The sequence below is a fragment of the Apodemus sylvaticus genome, chromosome 10, assembly GCF_947179515.1.
Source record: "Apodemus sylvaticus chromosome 10, mApoSyl1.1, whole genome shotgun sequence".
Lineage (NCBI taxonomy): Eukaryota > Metazoa > Chordata > Mammalia > Rodentia > Muridae > Apodemus > Apodemus sylvaticus.
The window spans coordinates 53,512,453-53,539,865 of record NC_067481.1 but is presented as its reverse complement, the minus strand read 5'-3'; the positions used below and the strand labels follow the sequence as shown (position 1 = coordinate 53,539,865).

Sequence of the window (27,413 nt, the reverse complement as noted above, 5' to 3'; positions counted from 1 at the left end):
TTTTGAATAAAAATTTATTCGTTTTATTTGAATAAATAAAATTTATTTAACGAAATGAATAACAAAAAGGAATAACAAAAGAATAACCACACCAAAGTTTATCCAAATGCTTCTTTATAAATTAGACAGTGCTACCTGTTTGTTTTACAGCACGGGGTTGTAAGCCTTCAGTTGTGTTAACTTCAGGTGGTGTCAGAAGTTGACATGATTTCGGATATCATTGATTTGCTTCACCATTTCCCTTATGTGTTCACCCCTGCAAAATCATCAAATGACTCACTTATAAAAATGAATTCAGATGAGCTGTTAGTACTGAGTTGTAAGGACCCCCACCATCCTAGATAGCCCTGGCTGTCCTGGAACTTGCTCTATAGATTAGGCTGGCCTCAAACTAGGCTGCCTTGCTTCCCGAATGCTGGGGTTAAAGGTGTGCGCCACCATGTCCAGTGAGTTCTAAGACTTCAAACTTACTCAAGTGTTGCAATAGACCTAAGAATGGATTTGCTAATACTATTTAACCTGAAAAAGTTTCAGGTGGACAGCAACGGTGTTCTGTGTGGTGTTGGGGATTAAACCCAGGATATCAGCCACTGAGGTTAAAACCACAGCCCCAGGAATATTGCCAACCATAGCTGGGATGATCTTTTGATTATACAACAAAATTATAGGAGAGCCACTACTTTCCATCCCATCATATGCATTTAAGCCTCTGTCTTTTGTGCCCCCATTCCTCAAGCAAATGCCTATACTCAGGATTCTTACCCAGGCAGACAGACAGCTTTTGGTATACTACCAAGGGAAACCTGTCTCACGACATGAGCTGATTGGAAAGCATCAACTTACTCTTCTTTCAGGATGGACTGAATGCACTTTCGCTGGTAGGCACTAAGAGTAATGGTGGGTTTCTGAGGACTCAGCACTTTTTCCATCTTTCGCTGTTGATAATCTTTTTTCATAGTAACCTCAAGTATCAAACAGAACACATATTTTGACTGGTTTACCACACATTGCAAAAATAATCGTAAAAAATACCTATCTTACTGTTCATATTGTTTTTTTTTTTTTTTTTTTTTTTTTTGGATTTGTTTTTTTTTCGAGACAGGGTTTCTCTGTATAGCCCTGGCTGTCCTGGAACTCACTCTGTAGACCAGGCTGGCCTTGAACTCAGAAATTCACCTGCCTCTCCCTCCCAGAGTGCTGGGATTACAGGCGTGTGCCACCACAGCTGTTCACAATTTTTTTTAAATGAATCTCTCCTCCGCCCCCACCCCACGCCCTTTTTTAAAAGATTTATTTTATGTATGAGTACACTGTTGCTGTCTTCAGACACACCAGAAGAGGGCATCAGATCTCATTACAGAAGGTTATGAGACACCATGTAGTTGCTGGGAATTGAACTCAGGACCTCTAAAAGAGCAGTCTTAACTGCTGAGGCATCTTTCCAGCCCTACTGTTCACATTTTATAAAACCATTTCCCAGATTAGCCAGTCTGCACCCATTCTTACCTGTTTGATGGCATTGCCTAGATGTCGAAGTTGATCAGGTATCAGCTGTAACTCTTTCTTCATGTCTCTCTCACTGTCAGAGAGCACTGGGAGCTGAGTATGAAAACTGTGAAGCACTTTTTTCATCCTTAAGAAAAGGAAGGAAATGTGAGTGAAGTGTTAATTATAAGTTTGTAGTTCAAGAATTTGGTGTGAGGAGAAGGGGTTAGGGGATAATATGGTGTTTTATACTTCACAGGGTTGGAGGATCCATTGTAATCTACAGGTGGCCCAAATGGCAGTGCCCAAATACTTGTCACATCATTAACCCTGTGTGGGCAGGGAACTAGATGCTTCATGGCCCCTGACCTGTTCATGATATCTTCTTGTTTTTCTTTGGCTTCCTCATATTTGTCAGCTAAGCGCTCAGCCATTTCCCGGAGACTTTTCCTGAAGAAATGAGAAACTCTTGGGGTCCATATGAGGTGGCACAGCACCCTGAGTGAGAGGCAGTCCACTAGTCCCCATTGTTTTCTCCTCTCCGGTTTTGATGCCTACCTCTCCTCTCGACAGTAATTGAGATCTTCTAGTTGTTTCCTCTTTTGGTCACATAATAATTTGACCCTTCAAAAAGAAGCAGTAGTCAAGTTGTAAGGAAGACCAGGCTTCTATAGACAATTACTGAGCCAACCCCTAGCAAAGACTAGGCTGTCAACATAGGACTCTACCTCCGCTGAATCTCCTCCTTGGCCAGGTCCTGCTTGAGAATGTACTGTTCTCGGAACACCTGGGTGGCTCTGCTGATGAGCTGAAGACATTCCTCGGGAGGGGGAGCCAAATCCTTTTCAGATGATCTTGCAGAACAGTTTCTGCCATTATTCTCGTTAGTCAGGTAAAACAACCAAATAGACAAGTCCTAGACTAGCTAAAGAGATGTGTCAAGTCCCCTACTATTGCACCACAGTAAGGACAGAAAGGACCAAAAGTTATGATAAACACTTGCTAGTAAGCACAAAGCTGTTAAGTTCAATCCCCATTTTAACCAAAAAGCCCATTCTTTAAAATTCATATACCCTAAATCCCATACTTGAGAAATGCTGGGTTGGCGGCACTACGTTGCAGGATTCTTTTAATATGCTTCTCAAAGGAGTCTGGAGTTTCAGCCAGAATGCGCAGTGGAGACTCTGCCACTTCAGCATCTTCTTGGGTACAGAGCAGGGGAGGAGATGCTGGGTGGACTATACTTCTGCAAAAGAAACAAAAGTCAGGTCCACTACGGAGTTATTAGCCATACTTATCCAAAACCTGAGGACCCTAAGAACCTAAAAGACACACTGTTTTTGGAAAATTACAAGAATGTGTGTTCTGTCCTGAAAGGTCTTCTGGGGAAACTCTGATCTTCTTATTTGAATGTTTTGACTCAAAATGCATTTTGGACTTAAACATCTTTTTGAAAAGATCAAGGCAACTCAAACATCCCTTTTCTTGCAAAGGACTAGAGTCAGCACAACACTAACCACTCCTTTTCTCGACATAATTTAGATTTGAGACAAGCTGATGTGCAGCCAGATGACTGCCGAGTACTACATTTGCTTCTACATAATTTGCTTTCTAAAATATCACACTCAAGAGCAAACATTTCCAAAGGCAATTTCCGAGAAAGCTCAAAGGTCTGTGGTCTTTGGCAGCATGTAAGTAACATACTTTGAAGAAACCAATTCATATTTGGAAGAGTTTTGTAAATAACAGTGTTACTGTGTAGACCACTGGTATTTCAGGCAGTTGGCAGAAATATGATTAAAAATTATCCAGATAATTAAGAGTTTTCTCTTTGAAATTGATGCTTTTATTATCCAAATAGTGTAACTGGCTTTTTAAAAAACATTAATATAATGGACTTTAAAAAAAAGTTAATTCCTGGAAGATTTATTTTTACATATTGTAAAAGCATGGCACAGCACACGCATGATAGAGGAGAGTTTTCTCTACATCACATGGGTTCTGACCTTAGGTTGTCAGAGTCAGTGACAAGCACTCTTACCTGCTGAGGTAAAAAGAGAGACATGAAAACACTGGCAAATGTTTTCCTAGTATTTCTTTTGCTTAAAGTTCCTAGAATTTTAATGTCTCTCTTTTTATAAAGCAACATAAAATTTATACTTGTAATATAACTGGTCAATTTTTAAAACGTATGTAAGGATAGTAACTGAATGCAAACACTTGACACTTCTGTCAGTATGTTCTGAATGGACACCAAGATACTGGAGGGTCTCATGTTTGACACCCCAGTCAGTGACTTGGTTTTCATGTCTATTCCTATGTTTATAATGTACAAATACGTTTATTCCAAGGCTGTTGGAAAAGGAAAATATTGATTATAACTCAATACATAAAAATTATACTGTTTCCTCAGAGTTTACATAGTCTGATGTCCCTCTGAGGCTAGCAGAGAGAGGGACCAGGCAGAACCTCACATGCACCAGAGCTATGTGTAACCCATGACTTGTTTAAGCCTTCTTCTATTACACAGAGATCACAGATTCCTTGGGGCTTCTCTAATGTGTCCAGGAGGGCATACAGAAGAATACCCGAGCCTGACATGGAATAGTCAATTAAATCCAATCACAGCAATGTAGTCCAGTGTCTCAATCCTCTGTACTTGGGAGAAAATCTCTAGCTGGGTGCAGGAAATCACAATAGTAATCTCAGATGAGGTAAAGCCTGTTCTAGGCCAGCATGACTGCAGACTGAGATCCTATCTCAGAAACAGGACAGAAAAGCTATGATTCTCAGTTATGAGTAGGCAATACAAGCCAAAAAAATCCCACTGTCTAAAATGCAACTTTTTCAGAGATCAGAACAGAAATACTGACTGAATTCAGAAGCCAAAGCTTACATCACACAGCCTTAAACTAGTTATTAAGGGCATTTCTCTAGCTTTGATTTGACATAAAGAGAGTTATGTTGCAAAAACAGAATGGGACTTACAACAAAGGCCTTATGAGACATTCATAAGTACTGGTGATGCAGATCATTGTGGGACCCAGGATGTCTGGGACGATCCAGAATCCTCTAATTGGAGCTGGCTGCCTGGAGAGAGATAGTCACAGTTAAGTTACAAAGACCAAATGCAACAGAACCAAATGCAACTATATGACTGATCCATGGCCTTTTGGGGGCCTTTGACATCCTGTCAGTGTTAGTAACCACCACAAACATGGTTATTTGGAAACAAAATGTACTTTGATCAGTTTAAACAAAGCTGCCACTTAGTAGCAATCTATAAGCTATTTACCAATTACCTAGGGATACAAAGCTTATATGTCTCTCTCCCCACTAACATATAAGGCCCATCTATCTCAGTGAACCTAGTCCAGTGTTTACAAACTGCTCAGAGACTTAAAGGAACAGGGCTTTGGAATCTTACACACCCAGTGATCCAATACCTGCCACAGGACTTCATCTAGCGTGCACAGCATTGTTTTCTTCCTATTTCTTTCACCAGAGGTGGGGGGAAAACAAGGGTCTCAAATGGGAACTGTCTTCTCCACCAATGTGCTTTATTAACTGGTCTACATGCCTGTTCTACCTGTGCCTAACAACATGTCTGCACCTTGTGCCATCAACTGTATAGTTTCAAAGTGCCCAGTCTGGCTCCCTTGTTTAACAGCAACCATATATGAATGTATAATGTATATACAAGTGCTTGCTTGCACACCTGTGTGTAGGCACAATTTCAGTTTGGTCCCTTAAGTCAGGGTTTCACTAAGCTAGACTGACAACCAGCAAGTCCCAGTTATCTTCCTGTTTATGCTCCTATTAGAGAGGGAGAAACAGGACTTGGCTATACCTAGCTTTTTATATCTGTTTAGAAGTTTGAGCTCAGATCTTAAAGCTTGCTCAGCAAGTGCTGTTACCCACAGACACACCTCCCCATCCCTTTTTTCTTTTTAAAATAAACTTTATCTAAAAAGAAAAAAACCTTGTAAATAAGCATAACACACTAAAATTAACCAAAGTCTGTACTTCTCAATAATCACTGTCTATACAGTTGTCAGTATGTAATCCATATATAAAACTGCATATATAACATGTAACCAGTATAGGTCAGTAACTAAAAAGAAAACCAAGGCTATAGCTCAGCGATAAAATGCCTGCCTAGCAAGGCCCTAGGTTCAATTTTAGTACCTTGAAGAACAAAGGGGAGGAGGCAGCAGCAGCCATAGAAGCCTACATGTCAGTCCTCATAAGGTAAACTACTAGGCCCACCTCATACTGCCCTGTTGCTGCCTTGCTTTCATTGTACATAATTATTCCTGTGTATGGGTGTTTTGCCTGCATGACTGTATACCAAGTGTGTCTGGTGCTGATAGAGGCCAGAAGAAGGCATCAGATTCCCCGTTACTGGAGTTACAGGTGGGTGTGAGCTGTAGTTGGTTGGAAATGAAGCTGGGTCTTCTGCTCTTAACAGTAGAGCCATCTCTCCAGCCAAGTAAGGCTATCATTCCCTGTGCACTTTTTAACCTGGTACACTGTGCTGTCATTCCTCAATCCCTGCAGTACAGTGCCGAGTCTCTACTCCATGGCCTGGCAGTGCTTATCCAGTACTACTTCGTCTTCTTGTCAATAGCTTCTCCTTGGTGTTCATTACACCCCTGCTCTGGGTTCTCCTCCATTCTCTGAACCTTTTTCTCAAGTTTCCTTCCTGGGCTCTGCTGCTCCACTAAATTATGTGTTGTTTGTTTATTTCAAGTCCCTTTTTCTGACTCCAGATCTTTTCCTAGTCAACATGTCAGAAGCACAGCTCTAATGTTAACATTTTTATTATTCCAGACCATTCCAAACTTTAGACCCATACACATAAATGTGTATTAGGCTCTTCTACTTTAAATGTTCTAGAGGGACATCACTATCTTCCCAAATCTGCTCTTCTGCATCCTGTTTTTTTCAAAGGGTACCGTACACATCTGTTCATTTACCCAGACAAGAAACCTGGGAACCATTGTATGCACCTTTCTTTAGTCATCAACAATAACTGAATATCCACTGGGCACTCTTATACTCTGAGTAAGTAGGCACAAAGCCAACAGAGAATCCCAATAAAAAGGTAAGAGACTGCCTTCATTATGCGCACACCCACACATAAGGGGCGGGAGGTAGGGGGGATATGCTACGAAGAAAGCCCAAATTAGTCTGGAGAATTAAGGGATCCTTCTCGGAAGAAGTAATTTAAGACAAGAAAGTAAAAGTTATCTAAGAGATGATGGCAAACTGCAGTTGGGGACACAGGAAAATGGAGTGGCTCTGAAGCACAAGAAAGCTTTAGATAAATACTTGATAACCATGATACTCTTACAAGTAAAGGAAGTCCTTACCTGCATGGCAATGGCTTTGTACAAAGAATGTGCTCCACAAAGCATTTCTGCTCAGCAGTGAGTTCCTGTAAACTATCCTTATCTTCTTCATCTACGAAAGAATGCATTATAGAAATTAATGTACTTAGACAAAGCTTCAAGTTAAAAGTGCTGCCCTGTGTTAATGTACTTAAATTCTTGTCTCAGCCACTGCTCTTCAGAGGATGCCCTTCTCAGACAAAGCCCAGCTGAGCAGTCATTGAGAGGGTGAGCCAGTTTTCTAGGGTGTGGCTCCAGGAGGTGAGCATGTTCTAGTGCTTGGTTCCACATACAAGAGAATACAGGCAGCACAATTTGGACTTAGGCTATTTAAAAAAAAGACATGAAGTTGGGAGGGGGCTTAGGGCTTGAGAATGGATCTGAGAAGAGTTAGGGAGGATGTGTGTGTGAGGGAGTGAATATGATCAAAATATGCCTGTGTGGATGAGTCTCAAAAAATAAATATATTCAAAAAGGAAAACATTTCAGTTTGCCATTCAGCATGGCATGTCAAGTTTGCATAGGTACCCTTTACTATCTTGACAAAATTCCTTTCTAAAACTCGTTTGTTGTTTGCTTGAGTCGTGTGGAGGATCAGAATCAGTCCTACACGGTAGGCAGATGTCCACCACTGAGCAATACTCCAGCTCATTGACTGTTTTTTACATGAAAAGATATTAAATATTCTTAATATTTCATATATGAAAAAGTCATACAGCTTTTCCCTTGCATTCTATTTTTATGTTATCACATTATGGAGCTGGATGCTTAAGCAAGCCTGAATTTCTGGAATAAATACCAGTCTATTTTTTATGTCTATATTTGTCAAACACATTTCACTCTAGTTTGTATATTTTGCTTTGACTTTGGTATCATAGGTTGAGGTAAAAAGTACTGTTTTTTTTTTGGGAGAAACTCATGGAGTAAAGTCACTTGGTCTTGGGTGAGTGGTATCTCCTTCTCACATTCCAGTCAGCTCTGAAGTCTGTCCATTTATTTCATGTAGGCCTTCTAACAACCATGTTCAGTTTTCCTTTACAATTTTAAATTTCTATAGGCTTAACAGTAATCTACCTTTGTTTTCTGACTATAGTAATTTTAGTTTTTCTGTTCTAGTATTTGGTCTGTCTAGCAAAAGATTCATCAGCTCTAATGATGATCTTTCTAAAGAACGTTTGGTTTTACTGATTCTATTGTTTTCTTCTCCAAACTTACTGGGAAATACAGAAACTTAGTAACTCACCTGATCCAAGAAATTTGTGCAGTTTGTGAATCCAAGTCAGCCCCACACTGTGCACACCAGCTGCATGACTACAGTGGTATCTTGAAGGACACTTGGGGTCTGCAAGGGAGAGCATCAAAGGTACAAAGGTAGCAGCTAGGAAACCTGAAGAACTGACCCTAGTCGCTTACAAGCACATGGTGATGGAACCAACTGTCTACAGGATTTTCACAGTTATACACTGTTGTCAGGGACTTGAAAGTTTTTTATCTGAACTCCATTTTCAAATTAAAAACAACAGACATGGGCTGGAGAGGTTAAGAGCACTGACTACTCTTCTAGAGGTCCTAAGTTCAATTCCCAGCAACCACATGATGGCTTATAACAATCTATAATGAGATATGGTGCCCTCTTCTGGCCTGAAGCCATACCTGTAAGTAGAATATTGTATACATAGTAAGTCTTTAAAAAAAAAACAAACTACTATTACCACCAACAGACACAATGTAAATATTATTTTCTTTTTTACTTCTTCTGAGACAGTATCTTAAGAAGCCCTGGCTTGTCTGACTGAGTATGTCAACCAAGTTGGCTTCCAATTCCTAGTGATCTACCTTCCTCTTGGGTGTGCTAGTAGGTCTAAAGTTGTACGCCATCATGTCTGGTCTGAAATGTAATTTTCTAAACATATTTACTGTAAGGTAAAACATTCAAACATTTCATATTTATTTCTAGGTGTTCAAAGTAAAGGTTTAAGAATACACATTGTATTAAGATTCTACAGCTTAGGACTCAGCAGAGAAAGAGGGCCATTATCCCATTGGGGCCCTCTGATGTCTGGCATTGACTTTCTTGGATATAATCCTGTATGGCTAAGGATTTTTGTTTTAATCTCTGAGAATGAGACCTTCTAAAAGACAATCATGAACTAAAAGCTGTATACTGATGACAACTTTACAAAATCATAAACTTGGAATTTTGTTAAATGAAACTAATTACACATTGGGAACAATACCCAGAACAGTCTTATAGAAATCATCATAAGCCGGGCAGTGGTGGCACACACCTTTAATCCCAGCACTTGGGAGGCAGAGGCAGGCGGATTTCTGAGTTCGAGGCCAGCCTGGTCTACAGAGTGAGTTCCAGGACAGTCAGGGCTATACAGAGAAACCCTGTCTCGAAAAACCAAAAAGAAAAAAGAAAAAAAAAAAAAAAAGAAATCATAAATATGGAGCAAAGGTAGAAAACATGATAAAGAACAGAGGTAGAGGAAAGAGGACAGACAGAAACTAAAGGAGATACCAAAGAAACAAGCAAAGCAAGAAAAGGTGGAGCCATGGCCCAAGAAAACATCAGCCAGCAAATCCCTGTCAACCCTGTCTGGCAAAGTTCAAGTTAGGAAAGCTCCCCAATGTGCAAGACTGAATTTAGTATCAGAGGAATGGATATGCCAATGGCTTTGTAAAAAGATAGATATGCAATAGAGAAGTGTCCACGTGGAAGTGGAGATGAACATACGAGAGGGCTGTGTGGGGTGGTGCAAGCCTGTTATGCCAACACCCCATAAAGAAAATGGAAGCCATGAACTGACCTCAGAAAGGATTTACCAATAAACTTACTTAGAAGACATTAAGTCACACCAAAAGTAAAACTTACTGCCTCTACGAGGCAGTTTGGAGAACACAGCCTTGGTTAACAGCTGCCTGGGCAAAGTGGGCCTGGTCTTTGTGGGGAGAACTTTTGACAGTATTTTATGTTGTAGAGCTCTCCATTTGTCTAAAACCAAATCTTGGAATTTCTGTTTCTGCAAAACACGTTTAACTGTTCCAAGTAGAATCTGGTATTGTGAATTTATGAAGGTTGAGGGGGATTTTCTGTTTGAGGTCAGTTCCCACTTGTACATTAGCCAGAACTATTAGATGTTATTACTAAAGTATGTTGCCTTTGTTTACAACAAAACAAAACAACAACAACAACAAAGCTAGGCAGTAGTGGCACATCTCTTTAATCCCAGCACTTTGGAGGCAGAGGCAGGCAGATCTCTGTAAATTCAAGGCCAGCTTGGTCGATAAAGTGAGGTCCAGGACAGCCAGGGCTACACAAAGAAACTCTGCCTTGAAAAACAAAAACAAAATCAAAACAACAACAAAAACAAAAGGGGTAGCCATGAGGCTGGCTACACGGCTCAGCAGGTAAAGTGTAAAGGGACTTGACATGCTAACCTGGCAAGAAGCTCATTCCCTAGAACCCATGTAAAGGTGGAAGAACTGACTGACTCCACAAAGTCCACCTCCACACATGTATTGTGACCTTTTTGGCCCCACACCATGCACCTCCTGTATCACAGTAATATATTTCTAAAGATTAAAAAACTAGAAAATCTATGCTTGCATATATTGACTGGGCATATAACTAGTCAAGTACATGCACTACTACATACGGTACAGGTAATGCAAAAGACATCAGCACAGTGCTCAGTACATAGTCCTATCATGAAACAATAAGCAGTTGCCTTTATGCCTAGAACCTATGTTACTTTAGCCCCAAGTGACTGTGACTACAACTACATACATATTACTATGATCAGCTCTCTCGAATTCCTATTGTTACTTATAATTGCTTATCTCTATGGCTAAGATCTCTTTGAAAGTTATATTTACAGCGTATGCATCCGTGTGTGTGTGTGTGTGTGTGTGTGTGTGTGTGTGTGTGTAAGTACCAGGGCATGCATGTTAAGTTAGAGAACACCTTTCAGAAAGAGACGGCCAGGGCACCTAATCTTCTCAGCCACTTTGCTGTTCTCCCTTTTTTCTTTTTAAGACAGGGTCTCATGTAGCCCATGCTGGCCACAAACTTAGTTGAAAATGGCCTTTAACTTCTGATCCTCCCAAGTGCTGGGATTATAGACATGAGCTACTTCTCTAATTTATGTGGTGCTAGGGATTGAACCCAAAGCCTTGTACATGTTAGGCAAGTACTTACTGTTAGCCATATCTTCAGTACTGAGTTAAGATTTTCTAAAAGGGGCTAGAGAAATGGCTCAGAGGTTGAGCATCAGCTGCTCTTCCACAGGTCCTGGTTCAATTCTCAGCACCTACATGGTGTTTCAAAACCATATGAACTACAGTTCTAAGGGATCTGACACCCTCTTCAGGTCTCCATGTACATGGTGAACAGGCATCTATGCAGGCTAAACACCCATACACATAAATAAAATGGTTAAATCTAATTTTGTTTTTGTTTTTTTTGGATTTGGTTTTTTTTTTGAGACAGGGTTTCTCTGTATAGCCCTGGCTGTCCTGGAACTCACTCTGTAGACCAGGCTGGCCTTGAACTCAGAAATCTGCCTGCCTCTGCCTCCCAGAGTGCTTATAGGCGTGCGCCACCACCGTCTGGCACTAAATCTAATTTTAAAAAAAAGTTTCCTAGAAGATTAAAGTGGACTAGAAATATGGGTTATCAGTTGTACAGGCCCTTAACCCAGGCCAGCTTGGTCTACAAAGTGAGTTCCAGGACAGCCACAGGAAAACCAACAATGACCCAACCAAACAAACCAAAAGATAGCAATAACAATTCATAACCACTTATGTTAAAATTTTCTATTAATAGTCTCTCACTTTTAAAATTTTTATATCATAGTTAATATTGTAAATTGATGTTATATTTTTATTGGGTTATATATATTGGAGTTCTGATAACATTTTTATTTCTTTTTTGTTTTTGTTTTTTTTGAAAGAGGGTGTCTCAGCAGTCCTGGAACTCACTTTGTAGATCAGACTGGCTCAAACTGGATCCATCTGCCTCTGTCTCCTGAGTGCTGGGATTAAAGGTGTGTACCACCAGAGCTTGGATGGAGTTCTGATAACTTTTAAAAGCAGTAATCTACTATAAAACTTTTCAAAGATGTTGGGTCTAGTCGTCATACATGCATGTAATCCCAGCACTTAGGAGGCTACAGTAGGAGGATCTTGATCTCATTTGAAGTCAACTGCACACTAAGACTTCAAAAGACAGAACAAATCAGTAAACACAAGGGCAAGTGTGGTAATGGGAAAGGTAAGTGTAAGTAATCCGAACACTGGCAGATGCAGGCAGGCAGGACTGTGAGTTGCATACCAGCCTGGGCTACACAGTGAGTTCTAGCCCAGCCTGGGTTACACAAGATTTTGGGTCAGCCAAGTCAAGCCAAGCCAAATATAACAAAACACTGTCTATCAAATCATCACTCTGAACAACAATACTGAAAATTTTTATTTGTACAAATTTGATACTTAAGACACAAACCAGCTCATCTACTGTTGTTTAAAAATATTTTTTCAAACCATTTAGGATGTTAAAGTCTCCATGAAAAAACTTAAAAATTGTGATATAACAGAAAAATTATTTCTGAAAAAGGCCAACATTTAAGCCATTTTAAAAGTTTAGTTCAGTAACTGTATTATGCCTTAAGCACAGATAAGAACAAGTCAGAAACGAGTTTCACAAGAAGACGTTACTTTCAATTAGAAGAACCAAGAAAAAAATGTTTGCACTTGAGATTTCCAAAAAGACAAGCTGTGATGGCTACTGTTGGCTGTCAACTTGACTATATCTGATTACCTAAAATTGAGGCAACTTGGTATACTTTCCTGACTGAATTATTTGAAGTGGGAAGATTCACCTTAAATCTGGGCCATACCTTTTTGTGGCAGCCTGTGTAAAGGGAAAGGAAGAGAGAGGTTTCTTTGCTCTCCCTGCTTGCTGTAACTCTTGCTTCTCAGACATGAGAGCCTATTTCTTTGAGATGTACACTGAAGGCCAGCTGAGACATCCAGCTTCATGGACTGAACAGCTACTGGATTTTGGTCTTTCCATTGGGATACAACAATTGTTGGACTACAGTAAGACATGCTAATAAATGTCCTCTTTATGTAGTAAGTGCCATGCCTGTCTGTTTCCTGCCATTATGATAATGGACTAAACCTCTAGAACTTTAAGCAAGCCTGCAATTGGATGGGTTTTTTGTTTGTTTATTTGTTTGTTTTTTGTAAGAGTTGCCTTGGTCATGGTGTCTCTTCACAGCAATACAACAGTAACTAAGACACATGTATATCGTTATATCTTCATAAGGAAACGAAATACTTATATTACTTCACCTCACTGTGTACTCATACATCAAGTTCTCACACTTAATGTTTATATTGCTCAAAACACTAACTAGACATGCTTAGTGACTTGTCTTTGCAGTTTTATTATATAAGGAATATTGCTTTGATATATAATCTGAGATGGCCTTGAATCTTCTGATTTGGCCTTGTATTGAGATTAAAGATATGACCACTATACCAACTTTTGTTAGGATCAGGAAAAAGTCATCAAACACACATGAGTGGCACCAGTGGGTAAAGTGCCCACCATACAGGCCTGATCCTCAGAATCCATGTAAAATGGAAAGAATCAGAAAGCTGTCCTCTGATTCTCAAACTTTACACACACACACACACACACACACACACACACTAATAAATAAAATTAAGAATGCGAGTGAAGTCACAATGAGCTTGTTAAAAGGAGTTTGCCAAGGCAAGACTGTACTGTGTAGTAACTAAAAGTCCAAAAAGAATCCAATTAACTTTTCAAAATTTGAGAGCACAGAAATAAAACCACATGGTAATAAACTACAATGCTAAGTTAGTATAAATACATTGTATATTTAACCTTACCTCTGTGCAGTTTAATTGGACAGGAGAAGTCAGAGGCAAAGGGATCATCCTCTCCAGACGCCAATTTCAGCGCAAGCTCTAACTCAACACATTCAAACACGTACAGAGAAGGGATGAGGTCAGCCCTGGGATCCCAGGACTTTTCTAACTGTTAAAAACACAAAGGGGAAAGAAAGACTGAAATTTTGACCTCTCATGAATTTAAAAATGTACACAAATACAGAAACTAAAAAGATGGGTCAGACAGTTCTTTCAAATGTTTGGTCAGATAGTCCTACCCCATCCTTAAACATCTGTCTCGGGACTGGCGAGATGGCTCAGTGGTTAAGAGCACTGACTGCTCTTCCAAAGGTCCTGAGTTCAAATCCCAGCAACCACATGGTGGCTCACAACCATCTGTAATGAGATCTGATGCCCTCTTCTGGAATCTCTGAAGACAGCTACAGTGTACTTACATATAATAAATAAATAAATCTTAAAAAAACAAAACAAAACAAATCATCTGTCTCCCCTGTTAACCTTAAACAGCAATAACAAAACATCAGAAGCCAGGGGAAAAGCCAGCCTAGTGATCCAAAGATCAAAGCCTTGTTACCATGAACTAGACTATAGAAATCAAGCTGGGTGTGGTGCGTGCCTTTAATAAGCAGGAGGCAGAGGCAGACTGATCTCTGTTGACTTCCAGGCTAGCTTGGTCTATGTAGCAAGTTCCAAAACAGATAGGGCAACATAGAGAGACGCTATCTCAAGAAACCAAAAAGACAATAGAGGCCTAGAATCACCATCAACAGTGGTGTGAATAAATGAACAGGAAATCGGGCACACACCTGTAATCCCAGCACTGAGTGGAAACGTTAAAGAAGGAGGATTTCAGTCACAGACTACCTTGGCCTATAGCAAGGCTAAGGCCAGTCTTAAACACATAGTGAAACACTGTCTCAAAAAGCAAAGGACAGGCATTAGAGAAATGGCTCAGGTTAAGTGCACTGTCTGCTCTTGCAGAACAACCACTTTCAGTTCCCAGCACCCACATGACAACTAACAACCACATGAAATTCCAGTTCCAGCACAGATACCCTTTTTCTGAATATGTATTTTTTTAAGTAAATTAAAAAACAAAAAACAAAAAAACAAAACAAAAAAACCACCTTAAAAGCTTACAACAAGCATGGTCTAACCTTTTATTTATCATGTATCCATATACACAATAACCTACTCATGTATTTTATCTGCAAGTATGTCTGTGTACCACCACTTGCATACCAGGTACCCACAGAGGCCTGAAGAGTGTATTAAGATGTCCTGGTACTGGGATTACAAACAGCTGTGAGTTGTAGGTGTTAGGAATTGAACCTGGGTCTTCTTAGAGAGTGGCCAGTGTTCTTATCCCCTGAGCCCTCTCTCCAGTCCAAGAGCAATCTTCTGTTTAGAGGACTTAACTTACTGGTGCAGGGTATAAACCCTTAATACAAAGGTCAGAAACAAATACAGTTCCATGGACTCTAAATTAGGCAATCTTCTTCTTTCTACTTGGACTCTCAATTATTCTTATATAAAATATATAATTACCAAATATCAGAAGTGCCATGTGTAAGCTAGAATTCCTCATATTAAGCAGTCAAACTGGCTCATGAGCTATACCTGCTATTAAAGATATGAAATATGGCAACACTAGCCTGTCACTTACTGTTTGGTCATCTTCTTCTTCTCCCTCTAGTACAACACAGTGGTACAGCATTCCTGACTCAGTCGCAATTACTAAGATATTGGGAATACAGGGCAAACAGAGTATTGCACAGGCATCGTAACCATAGTTATCTTCAGCTGCAGGATGCATAGGCAGTGGGCCCAACAGCTTCCCAATATTTCCTGGGCTAAAGGAAGAATAAACACATTATCAGGAAAATGCTCACAGAAGGTGACTGTCCCTACTCTTCTTTCCCAATCACATTCCAACAGTGGTGACTCTTGGTCTGAGATCATCTTCCTTGAAAAAACTGCAGTGCCTGAAGAGATTCCAGGTTTTTGTTTTGTTTAGTTTCTTTTCCTTTCAGACAAAGTCCTATATAATCGAGAATGCCTTAAATCCTGATCCCCTGCCATAGCTTCCAGAGCTAGGACTCTAGGAGAATGTTATTATGCCTTCGAGGACACTGTAGATTGTCACACTGTGAAGTTCAGGGGGCATGACTAGCATCTATTGGTAGTGATAAGATGGCGGTTCCACCCCCCAGTTCCAGGGGATCTGATGTCTACTTCTGGCCTCTGCCTGCACTCCATGTGTGTGATAGACATACATATATGTAGGCAAAACACTCATATACATTAAATACAGATCAATCTGAAAAAGAAATAAAGATAAAAAAAGACAAGATCCCATTACACAGTCCAGGCTAGCCTTAAACTCAGGACTGCTGTGTCTGTCTCTGGTGGGATGGAATTACTGGCAGGTACCAGCACATCCAGTCTAGTTCCCATTTTTAGCACTACACTAGTAGTACTTACTCTAGCAAAGATCATCTATGATTTTAGTTGCTGAATCCAAAATTTTAACCTGACCTGCTGTATTATCACTGGCTAACTGTTGCTGACTGATATTACTGTTGTTGCCTGATTTTATTTATTTACTTATTTATTGAGACAGGGTCTCTCTACATAGCCTTGGCTATCCTGCAAGGTTTAACCTAACCTGCTGTGTCATAAGTGGTTAACTGTTGTGGCCTGATTTTATTTATTTATTTATTTATTATTTATTTGTTTGTTTATTTATTTATTAATTCATTCATTCATTTATCAAGACAGGGTCTCTGTACATAGCCTTGGCTATCCTGCAACCCACTCTATAAACCTGTATAGACTAGGCTAGACTCAAACTCACAAGAGATCTGCCTGTCTCTGCCTCCCACTTGCTGGGGTGAACCAGTCCTGCCTAACCCTGTTAATGCTCCTGACAACTGTTTCTTTCAACACCTCCTTCCAGAGTGTTGTCTCACTTTTCTCTCGTTTTCTGGGCTCAATGAATAAACCTGAGACCCACGGCAAAAAACAAAACAAAACAAAAAACCCCAACAACAAAAGCAAAACTCATAACAACAACAACAACACGATGCTAACTACCACCACCACCACCACCACCACCACCACCACCACCACCACCACCATCATCCATCCTTCTGCTCTGCTCAGAAACTGCTCTCCTCTCTAAGAACAGACCTCAGCATCTTCCTTACTGAGGAATGCAACTCCATCATTTTTTATGAACTTCAGTATTTGTCGTTTTTTACCTGAATTCACTGCTCAAGATCAAGATGTGAAGTCAGTGAACCTTGCCCGGCACACACTAGCCTAGGACGCCTTTGTGACCAAAACGGTCTAACTGTTCCTTGATGCTTCTTTCGCTCTGCTTGAGACTTGTTAAGTCCCATACTACAAAACCCCCCTAACTCCTATACTCAAAATAATGTCTGAAATGGCGCCTTCCTTTGAACACTTACTGCATGCGTCCCACTAGGGAGTGAATCCTTATGTCTGTGTGTATACATGCCTGTTCCTCCACAGGGTCACCGTCAGAGTATGTAACTGTGCCCAGCCATGCTGCTTGTTTACACAAGAAAACGCCTTTTCCGTTAACCAGACTTTGTGAGCCAAGTTCAGTCTTATCCTACACTATACAGCTTCCTTAAATAAATAAACAAGTAGATAATCACAGGAAGTGTACCATTTCTCATCTATATCTCAGACACAGAGACACAAGAGAGGTGGATCTTAGTTCAGCAGTGGTGATGCAGATAGCAAGAGTGGCTGTTACTTTTCCTTACCTGTATAACAGGCTGACGTAGGTTAGGAAGGTCTCCCCATTCTCATACAGGATGTACAGTGGATACGCCACTACTTCTCTGTCTTTCTGTTCAAATATATTCTTTGAGACGGTTACCAGTGGCCCAAAGTCAAATGCCACTGCAGTCTCTCCTAGAGATGCTGTATATGCTCTTCTGTAAGTAGAGTTGAAAAAAATATTGTTGAAAACAAAAATTATTATGAATAAACAAATTCTTATAGAAATTCGTGAAAAAATTTAATTTTGAAATAGTTTAAATATGGAGGCACAAACAACACATATATAGAAATATAAGAAATGGAAGAAAACATGAAAACCAGATGAATACAAATTTATTCATTCCACAAACATTTACCACTTACTATGTTCCATGTACTGTTCTAGGTTCATAAAATATAGCAGCAAATTAAAGAAAGGCTCTGCTCTCTTGTGAGGGAAAAAAAAAATACATTCAGAAAATGATTTTTTTTTGTTATTGTTGCTACTTTTGTTTTTAAGATTTATTTATTATATGTAAGTACACTGTAGCTGTCTTTAGACACACCAGAAGAGGGCATCAGATCTCATTATAGATGGTTGTGAGCCACCATGTGGTTGCTGGGATTTGAACTCAGGAGCTTTGGAAGAGCAGTCAGTGCCCTTAACCGCTAAGCCATCTCTCTTTTGGTTTTATTGAGACAAGTCACACACTTTAACACAGACTGACTTAACCTGTAACAATCTTTCTTCCTTGGCCTTCTGAGTGCTGAGATTACAGACCTGTGTCATTTTTCCTGAAACAAAGTGGTGTTAGAGAAAGGAGGGCCAAAGGGTGTTGGTGGGAACATTATTTAAAATAACCCGTGTCTCAGAGGAGCTACGGTGAGAACCTGTCTCAAAAATCAGAGCAGGAACTCAGTGGGGAAAGGTACTTGACTCTAAGACTGATGGTCTGTGTTTCATTTTTGAGATACTCAGGGCAGAACTGGAGAACTGACTCCTTGAAGGAGGCATGAGCACACACATGTATACAACATGAGCTTAAGTACACACACACAATAAATAAACAAACATAAAGAGACAGACAGACCAACTGACAGGAAATAGGCATGAATGCTTACTCTGTGCTTATACAAATGCTAAGCAATCTCCTTTTTTGCTGGTCCTAGTGCTGGAATGATGTTTTTGTACCCTGTGTGAAGATGTGACTCTGTCCTTCCTTGCCTGCCCATGGCACCTTCTGACTGGTTAAATAAAAAGCCTATGGCCTATAGCAAAAGGCAGAATAGTAAGGTGGGACTTCTGGACAGAGAGAAGTCACGTGGACTCAGAAAAAGTCGGACTATGAAACCGAGAGGAGGTAACAAACCAGACACACGGCAGAACTTAGTATTAACGGGTAATTCACTTACAAGCCAGGGGGAAACAAGGAGTCTGGCATAAGGCCTAGGCAGTCATCAATAAATAAATATAAGCCTCTGTGTCATTACTTGGGGGTTGAACCCAGGGCCCAGTGCTTGTTAGGTAGGTACTCTACCTAAATATATCCTATAACTACGTATATTAAGCTATATTCAAGGTTGCTGAAGTTTCTTTTTTTTTTTTTTAAGATTTATTTATGTATATAAACACTGTGGCTCTCTTCAGACACACCAGAAGAGAGAATCAGAACCCATTACAGATGGTTGTGAGCCACCATGTGGTTGCTGGGAATTGAACTCAGGACCTCTGGAAGAGTAGCCAGTGCTCTTAATCCCTGAGTCGTCCCTCCAGGCTCCACTGAGCACTTTCTAATGAATGATTCATTTTACTCTGTGCAATAATCCTAAGAAATCAGCTCTGCCAATTTTTTATACTCATGGGATAGTTACAGAAATGAAGCTTAGTACAACTAAAACCTTTCCGAGATGTTAAAGCAGGCGGGTATAAGGGCTTGATTGGAACCAGTTGGGGTGACTGATACCAGAACAGAGATTCAGAGATTTTTTTTTTTTTTGAGGCAGCATTTCTCTGTGTAACAGAGACCAGCTGTCCTCAGAGATCTGCCTGCCTCTCTCTCCAGAATGCTGGCAACAAAGGCATGCACCACCACCATCACTGTTAAAAGAGGAATTCTTACTATATTTGCTTCTACTGCCTCTTATATACATAACTGTACCTATCAAAAACAAACAAAACCACCTATCACCTAACTAGGTTAGCTCCAGAAACATATTACTGGACAGAAAATGCCCTGACTCAAGAACAATATGACCTCTGGCTAGGACCTGCTCCATTATGGAAATGATGCATTGGAATTGAAGCTGGCGCCCTATTTCTTCACATTGTTTAAGTGAACTTTCAGTGCTGGGACAACCAGGGAATAAACAGTTCCAGGCTACAGCAACCCCTAGCTCCCAGCAGCAGAAGAGATAAATGCATTCAGGGAATTATATCCACAATTCAGGCTCTCAATATCCCCACATTTGAAGATCAAGTAAATATAAGTTTATGGTAAGCGATCATCAATGATGAGAAAAGCAACAGGACTGTAGGACAGGAAGAAGCCAACACAGATTTAACTATATTACCATCATCCTACTGGGACTTCCATGGACTGAAACTATCAAAAACAATAAAGATGCATAAAACACTCAAGAATTATATTTAGAACAAAAACTAAACATGAAGATAACTAAATGAAAATTCCAGAAGTATTGGCACCAGCCTTCATCCTAACCATGGATAGTACATGTGATCATGTGTTGTGCTCATCAGAAGGACTGAGCAGGAGGCCAGAGGATTTGGTTTTGCAGTTCAAAGGATGATTCCATTTCTGGTAAGAGTAAGCCAGGATGTGTAGTAGATAAGAAAAAAAAAAGAAGCCAGACGCACAAGATAATCAGAAAAGTCAAGCATAGAGGTACACACCCTTAATCCCAACACTTGGGGAGCAGAGACAGGTGTATCTCTGTGAGTTTGAGGCTAGCTTGGTCTACATGGTGAGTTTCAGGACAGCCAAAGCTATGTAGAGAGACCTTGTCTCAAAAAAATGAAACAAAACAAAACAAAACAAAACAAAACACCTGTTAATCAGAAGAATTGAGTCTACTCTATCAGAGCCGGGAGTCTGGCAGTGAGCTGTATCCACATGGAGCACACTGGTAAGTCTCCAGCCCAACAATTTGCCATTTTTAGATCTGTTCAAGTTTTATTATGTATTGTTCCTGCCAATCATGCTTTTTTTTTTTTTCTTTTTTTTTTCCGAGACAGGGTTTCTCTGTATAGCCCTGGCTGTCCAGGAACTCACTCTGTAGACCAGGCTGGCCTCGAACTCAGAAATCCGCCTGCCTCTGCCTCCCAGAGTGCTGGGATTACAGGCATCTGTCACCTCTGCCCGGTGCCAAACATGTTTTAATTCTGGTAGTTACTGGTAAAACTGCATTTATAGTCTCTATAAGCTCAGTATTTTGTGATACAAGTAAAAACTTACCCTTTATTGAGTATTAAACTTTCCTCTTCTGCTTCTGAAAGTATAATCACCTTAGTGGGTGTCTGAGGCTCACGGAGAGAGTAAATTCTAGAAAAGAAAAAAAAAGATCTCTTTGAAGCCAGGCAGGGAAATTCACACTAATTCTTCACTTGGGAGGCTGAGGCAAGAGGACCACCCAAGTTACACACACACACACACACACACACACACACACACACACACACAAGCACACACACACACACACACAGAGAGAGAGAGAGAGAGAGAGAGAGAGAGAGAGAGAGAGAGAGAGAGAGAAGACAGTGGAATACAGAGGTCCTCAATGACAAGGGAGTTGGACAGTTAAACAATGTTCCCTAACACACCATCTATGCACAGACACCACATTAATAGAGATCACAAGCAAGGGTGGAACTGGATCAAGGTCAGGTGTCAAACTCATTGCTAACTGGCAAGGTCTCTGCCTCACTTGTCTGCCACCCCTGCTCATCGGGAAGGAGCTAAGAGGAAGAGAGCAGCCCCAGTGCACACACTTTACCAGGCACCTCGGAATGTACTTACTCTACATTACTGTGCTGTACAGTACTTCCTGAAGGAAGATGAAAACTTCAGCTTGCCTCTCCACTCTTCAGTTCCCTGAAGACCCAGTTTTGACCCATGAAAGGGTCATATATATAATTCTGAAAGTATCTTCAGATCAGAGTTCTAAACTAGATACACTATAGTTTTTTTGTTTTGTTTGAGATAGAGTCTCAGTATGTAGCCCAGGCTAGGGGAGAACTCAGCAAAAATCTGCCTGCCTCTATCTTGTGAGTACTGGGATTAAAGGCTTGTACCATCCTGCTGCACTCCAGACAATGTAAGTTTTTTATTTTATTTTGAGACACAGTTTCTCTGTGTAGCCCTGGGTGTCCTGGAACTCTCACAGATCTGCCTGCCTCTACCTCCCAAGTGCTGGGATTAAAGGCATGTGCCATCACTGCCACCCATCAACAACACTAGTTTTAAATAAAAGTAAACCGAAAGCTATGAAATCTGTTTAAGATGTCATTAAGAGTTCAACAATCAGCTGTCAATTATTCAGCAGGAAGAGAAGTATTATTAATGGCTGTAATCCCAGCACTAGGGAGGCAGAGGCAGGTGGATCTCTATAAGGTGAAGGCCAGCCTGGTCTACAGTGAAACACTAACTCAAGGGGAGTAGGGGAAGAGTGGTTTACAATAGGCAAGGAGATAAAACCATCACAATATTCAGTGACTTAATTGTGCTCCCTGAGCACTGATTCAGCGAATAAGCAGTAGGGAACAAAGCCTTTCCATTCAGAGGTATACCTAGGTAAGGAAAAGGTTACCTTATCACATTGTCTGATGTCAACAGCACTATGTGGGGATCCAGCATCTCACTTGGATACCACGCGGCATGCTTCAGAGTCAGAGAGGTAGAACTGGTGAAAAATCTCTCAGCAATCGGGGTGGTGCTAAAATAAAAACAATTTTCAAGAACATTTGTTTGTAGAACTTGGATGAAACACGTTCTAACCTATTTTAATACTTCCTTTCCTTTTTTTAAGACATTCTGAGAACATTCTAAGAACCTATCCAAGAAATCAAAGTGCAAATATTTTCTATACTATAGCAATATATTATACATTTTGGTTTTGCTGCTTCAGACAGTATCTTGTTATATTGCCTAGCCGAGGCTGGCCTTGAACTCACAGTGCTCCTTCTGGCTCACCATCCTGAGGGCTGGGATTGCATTTGTGTATTACCACACCCAGTTTACACAATTACAAATGTTTTGATAGTGCCTCTTGTTTGGTCCTTTTACTAATTAATAAAGTAAGGAAACTATAAGTGCAGATTCTATTATTATTCTAAAAATTAAGAAATAGTGCTCTGAATGCTAGTAAACAATTTAAGTAGACTCTTCTTAAGATACAGAGATAAAGTTAAGTCTAGGTTTCTACCCTATATCCTTTCCAGTAGACTTTTTAGATTCCCACTTTCCTGGATTTACTTTATCTTTTAATATTTGTGTGTGTGTGTGTGCGTGTGCGCGTGCGCGTGTGTGAATAAAAATAACACTGAAAGCTGGGCTAAGTATGCACTTGTGCAGTCCCAGCACTCTCAGCCTGCGAGTCACAGGCTTGCCCCTGTGCCAGGGAAGCAGGGAGGCTGTTAGTTGTCACACTTTGTTACACTAAGTATTGAGACCCACACTTTTTTTTTTAAACTTTGAAGTAGCATAGGCCTTAATGTAGATATGTGTCTTCTTTCTGTGATTAAATACCTGTCTAACCGCTATCTATACCTTTTAGGGCATGAATAGTTCATGGTATATTTATGATGTCATAGAACAAATCGCAATGACCAGAAAATGGCCCAACATATATAAATGATGTCTTGGAAGGCAGATGTTAACCAGTAGACAGTTCCGTTAGTCCACGTTTCGGTTCGTTTACACAGTTCTTAAGCTCCTGAGTGAACCTAACTACAAACTTGCAGCTATTTTTGTAAAAATAAGGGACTAATTAATTAAAAATATTAACACAGTATTCTTCAAAAAATAACAACAGCAGGGGCTGGGAAGGTGGCTTAGTGGTTTTGAGCACCTGCTGCTTTTGCAGAGGATCCAGAATTGGCTCCTAGCAGCTCACAACCATCTACCTCCAGCTCCAGGACACTTGACACTCTTCTTGCAGTCCAGGCACACAAGCATTGCACTTACTAAATGAAGGCAAAACACTCATACACATTTAAAAAAGAATGGACAACATAGTACCACAGGAAACCAGTGCAGGACCACAGGAATGCTCCAATGTTTCAATAGTAGCCCCTAAATACATTCGCAACTTACACAGATGAACAGTAAGTGAAGAAAATACAACTTACCTACAATTCACAGTTGCTTTTCCACCTTCAAATTCAGAATCCTTCCCCCATCTCTGAGGTAATTCTAATGCCATAAGTCCTTTTGTTCCTATAAGTGCTACATGATGTTGTGTTGGACTTAACAAGACTTGATGAATTTCAAACAGGGGTGGATTAATGCAAAGTAATCTCTGAAAGGTAAAGCCATTTAGTAAAAATAGTTAATTCTAATAAAAATATATTTTATAGTTGCTTGAAACCATAATCATGTTTTAATTTTCTAAAGTTATAAAGTAATAGCATTCTGGACATGTACTGATTTTGTCATTAACTGATTATTCCCCAAGAAATTATCTCTAGGTACTTGATAGATGACTTAACCCTTAAAAGCATTTGCTCCTCTTGCAGAGGACCTGAATTTGGTTCCCAGCACCCATATTCTTCTCTCTCTTTCTCTCTCTGTGTCTCTTTCTCAGTCTCTCTCTCTCTCTCTCTTACACACACACACACACACACACACACCTGAAAATAAAACCATGGGGCTGCTCTTCCAGAGGACCTGGGTTCAATTCCCAGCACCCACATGGTGTAACATCTGGCTTCTGTACGTATCAGGCACACAGATGTTATATGCACTCATTTGCAGGAAAATGCATACCCATAAAAATTTAAAACCAAACCAAACAAAACAAAAAAACCCAAAATCTTTTAAAAAATGAGAGAAATTACCCCTGATCTTGCGGCCAGGGAACAAAGGCATGTTTTCTGTAGTTCCATAACACAAGTCTGGGTAATACCATACATAGGTTTCAAACATTCTAAGTGCTCTTTTAAACTTTCCTCTGACATTACCTAGCAGGTACTACTTGTCTTCTCTGTGTTCCTGGCATCAAGCAGACTCTTGATACCTAGTAAATAAATAAACTCAGAAGTATTAAAAGATAACCGTCTTATAAACAGTATTGTAAAGGAGAGCTTCAGGCCAAGTGTATGGTTCACACCTTTATTCCCAGCACTGGAGAAGAAGCAGGTGGCTCTGCTTGCATTCCAGGCCACCCAAGGCTACAAGTAAGGCCTAGATTAGCTTCAAGAGCTTTGCAGCAAGCAGTGCTGCTTCATCTATGTGGACTTAATATAAAAGAGTGATATTTAAGGGGAGTTTCAATAATTTGTCGTAGCATTATATATCCCCAAATATACCCACTCTCACACTGGTACTTCCTATTTCTTTTCTTATAACCATTTTGGATTTCTAATTTCTTTTTGTTCTTAGTAAATAATGATGAGACTGTCAATATATTATTTACCTTAGTATGGAGAATTATGCTAAGCCAAAAATCCTTTTAAATAAGGCTTTCTTTTGACTATAATAGTATTTCTAATTGCTTTGAAGTCTGTAGAACCATGTGTCTTTAAAGGCCTGTTGTAGAGCTGGGCAGTGGCAGCACATGGCTTAATCCTAGCTCTGATCAGGACCCTCCAGATCTCTGTCAGTGAGGTCAGCCTGCTCTACAGAGTGAGTGCCAGAACAATCAGGGCTGTTAATCCTGTCTCAACATACCAGCCTCCCCCGCCCCCATCAAAGCCAGTCAAATATTACAGAGCTCTTGCATGCTCTAGGTTTATGTCACATGTTGGACATAAAAAGTAATTATTACTGCATCAAATGCTATAGAGCAATGAGATTGCTATTAACTGAAACTGAACCCAGCATGCTGGATCCAGGTATCCACCTGGACTCAGCTTAAGATCAGGAGCGTGTGGCCAGTCTGCTAACATAGGATTGTCACATATAGGCACGTTCTCATTCTCTCTCTCTCTCTCTCTCTCTCTCTCTCTCTCTCACACACACACACACACACACACACACAGGCTGGACTGACTTGGATTTGTAATCTCAACACTTAAGAGACTGGGGCAGGAGTTCCTGGCTAGTGATTCGAGACCAGTTTGAAATACATAGTGGGACCATTCTCTAAAAATCAAAAGAAAAGAAACAATTAGCTGAAATAATCTGTGAGTTTCTGATACTTAGTGGAAATTTTACAGTAGGTAGATGTGTAAATGTTGACCTAGCTTCTCAACAGCACCTTGCACCAAATCTAACAAGAACAAGGGCACATTGCAGATCTCATACATTATAGAATGAATGCCACATTTTTGTTTTTCCGTTTACTTGCTTCTCTTTTCTTTTTTTTCTTTCTTTCTTTCCTTCCTTTTTTTTTTTTTAAAATGAGACAGGGTCTAAGTAGTCCTTGAACTATCTAGACCAGGCTGGCCTCAAACTCAAAAAGATCTTCCTGCCTCTGCTACCGGAGTGCTGGGATTAAAGACCTGTGTCACCAGTCCTGGCTTATTTGTCTTTACGAGAGAACAACAAACGAACACTTCAATAAAGCAATGATTGGTCACAGCAAGTCTAGAATACATTCTGACTACATCCACTTACACACACCCTTCATTTGTCAATATCAAGAAGGTTTGAGGACCTAGATCAGCGTTCGAACTCTGGTGCTTCCTCGGGGAAGCTAAAGGTTTGTGTTTGTGTTTAGTTCCCGGCAGGGCAACAAACGAACCAGTTAGAGAGAACCCAAAGGTGCAAAAAGCAGAAACAAAAACAGGACTCTCTTTTTCACGTCAGGCAGGTAATCCGGTCCTTTTAAATCTGTCTTAAAGCTCACAATAAACCAAAAGGTTGGGTCACATCTTTAAACGGGGTGCTTTTGGCCAAACCAGTAAAAACATCTCCGCCAAACTTTTATCCTGCTGATTCCTTCAGAACGCCGATCATTTATCACCTCACGGCCCTCTCTTTTCTCCCAGACACTCAGAACACCAGCACCCTTGAGTGTCTGACAGTGACCGAGACAATAAACCTGGTTCAGAGGAATAAAAATATCAAAGATGTTCCTTTCCACTCGAAGCGGGGCGTTCCCGAAAGACGCCTGCCCAAGTCCGCTACCCCGTCCACGACAAACAGCCGAGAGGGGAAGAGAACCAAAGGGTTGAGTGCTTTCAAGATGGGCTGTCGCACCTGATACTGAGAGAGAGGGGGCTCCACGCCGCCACCGCTGGGGCTTCGAAGGCGAACCACCAAGAAGGCGCTGCCTTCTGCGTCCCACAGGAACAGTTCTCCTCCGAGGCCGAAGACCAGGTTTCTCGTCGGCAAATGCGGCGGCAGAGGCGGACACGAGGGTGAAGTCGAAGCCTCTGGTTTCTCCGCTTCGGCTGGCCTCTGGTTCTTCAGGCCCTCGCGGAGCCGCAAGAACACGACGTGGTTAGGAAGCCAGCTCTGCCACAGCTCCCCGTCGCCCACAGACCCCGCGGCAGCCGCCATCTTCAACTAACAGCCTCTCGATTGAGGGGCGGAGAGAAACTCAGCCCGCTGCTGTGTGTAGCCAATCCGCGGCCAGCACTACACACTACTCCACAGATTCAGCCTATCAGAGAGT

The 27,413-nt window shown here is 40.7% G+C and overlaps 1 protein-coding gene across 2 annotated transcripts; it reads right to left on the bottom strand.

Annotated features, from left to right (window-relative positions):
- On the bottom strand, positions 1-27,324 carry Nup88 (nucleoporin 88). Of its 2 annotated transcripts, none has more exons than XM_052196656.1 (17): positions 26,996-27,324; positions 23,983-24,152; positions 22,443-22,568; positions 21,092-21,178; positions 17,621-17,794; positions 15,490-15,676; positions 13,803-13,950; positions 8,122-8,220; positions 6,861-6,951; positions 4,474-4,575; positions 2,573-2,731; positions 2,214-2,354; positions 2,044-2,109; positions 1,855-1,935; positions 1,507-1,633; positions 844-962; positions 1-256 (listed from the first exon to the last, which is right to left on the bottom strand). In XM_052196656.1, the coding sequence occupies exons 1-17, from the start codon at positions 27,296-27,298 to the stop codon at positions 193-195; spliced, it is 2,244 nt and encodes a 747-aa protein (XP_052052616.1). In that variant the 5' UTR covers positions 27,299-27,324; the 3' UTR covers positions 1-192. The 2 variants fall into 2 exon arrangements, with proteins under 2 accessions (XP_052052616.1, XP_052052617.1); XM_052196657.1 differs by having other exon boundaries at positions 2,214-2,339.
- Positions 27,325-27,413: the final 89 nt, after the last annotated feature.

Bases quoted from the DNA above. Each gene is read 5' to 3' on its own strand.
- Nup88 (XM_052196656.1), bottom strand. From the start codon at position 27,298: ATGGCGGCTGCCGCGGGGTCTGTGGGCGACGGGGAGCTGTGGCAGAGC. The intron at 8,221-13,802 runs GTAAGGTTAAAT...TCTCCCTTGCAG, and splicing joins TCCAATTAAACTGCACAGAG to ACCCCAAGTGTCCTTCAAGA. The intron at 6,952-8,121 runs GTGAGTTACTAA...ATTCTTTCGTAG, and splicing joins GCACAAATTTCTTGGATCAG to ATGAAGAAGATAAGGATAGT.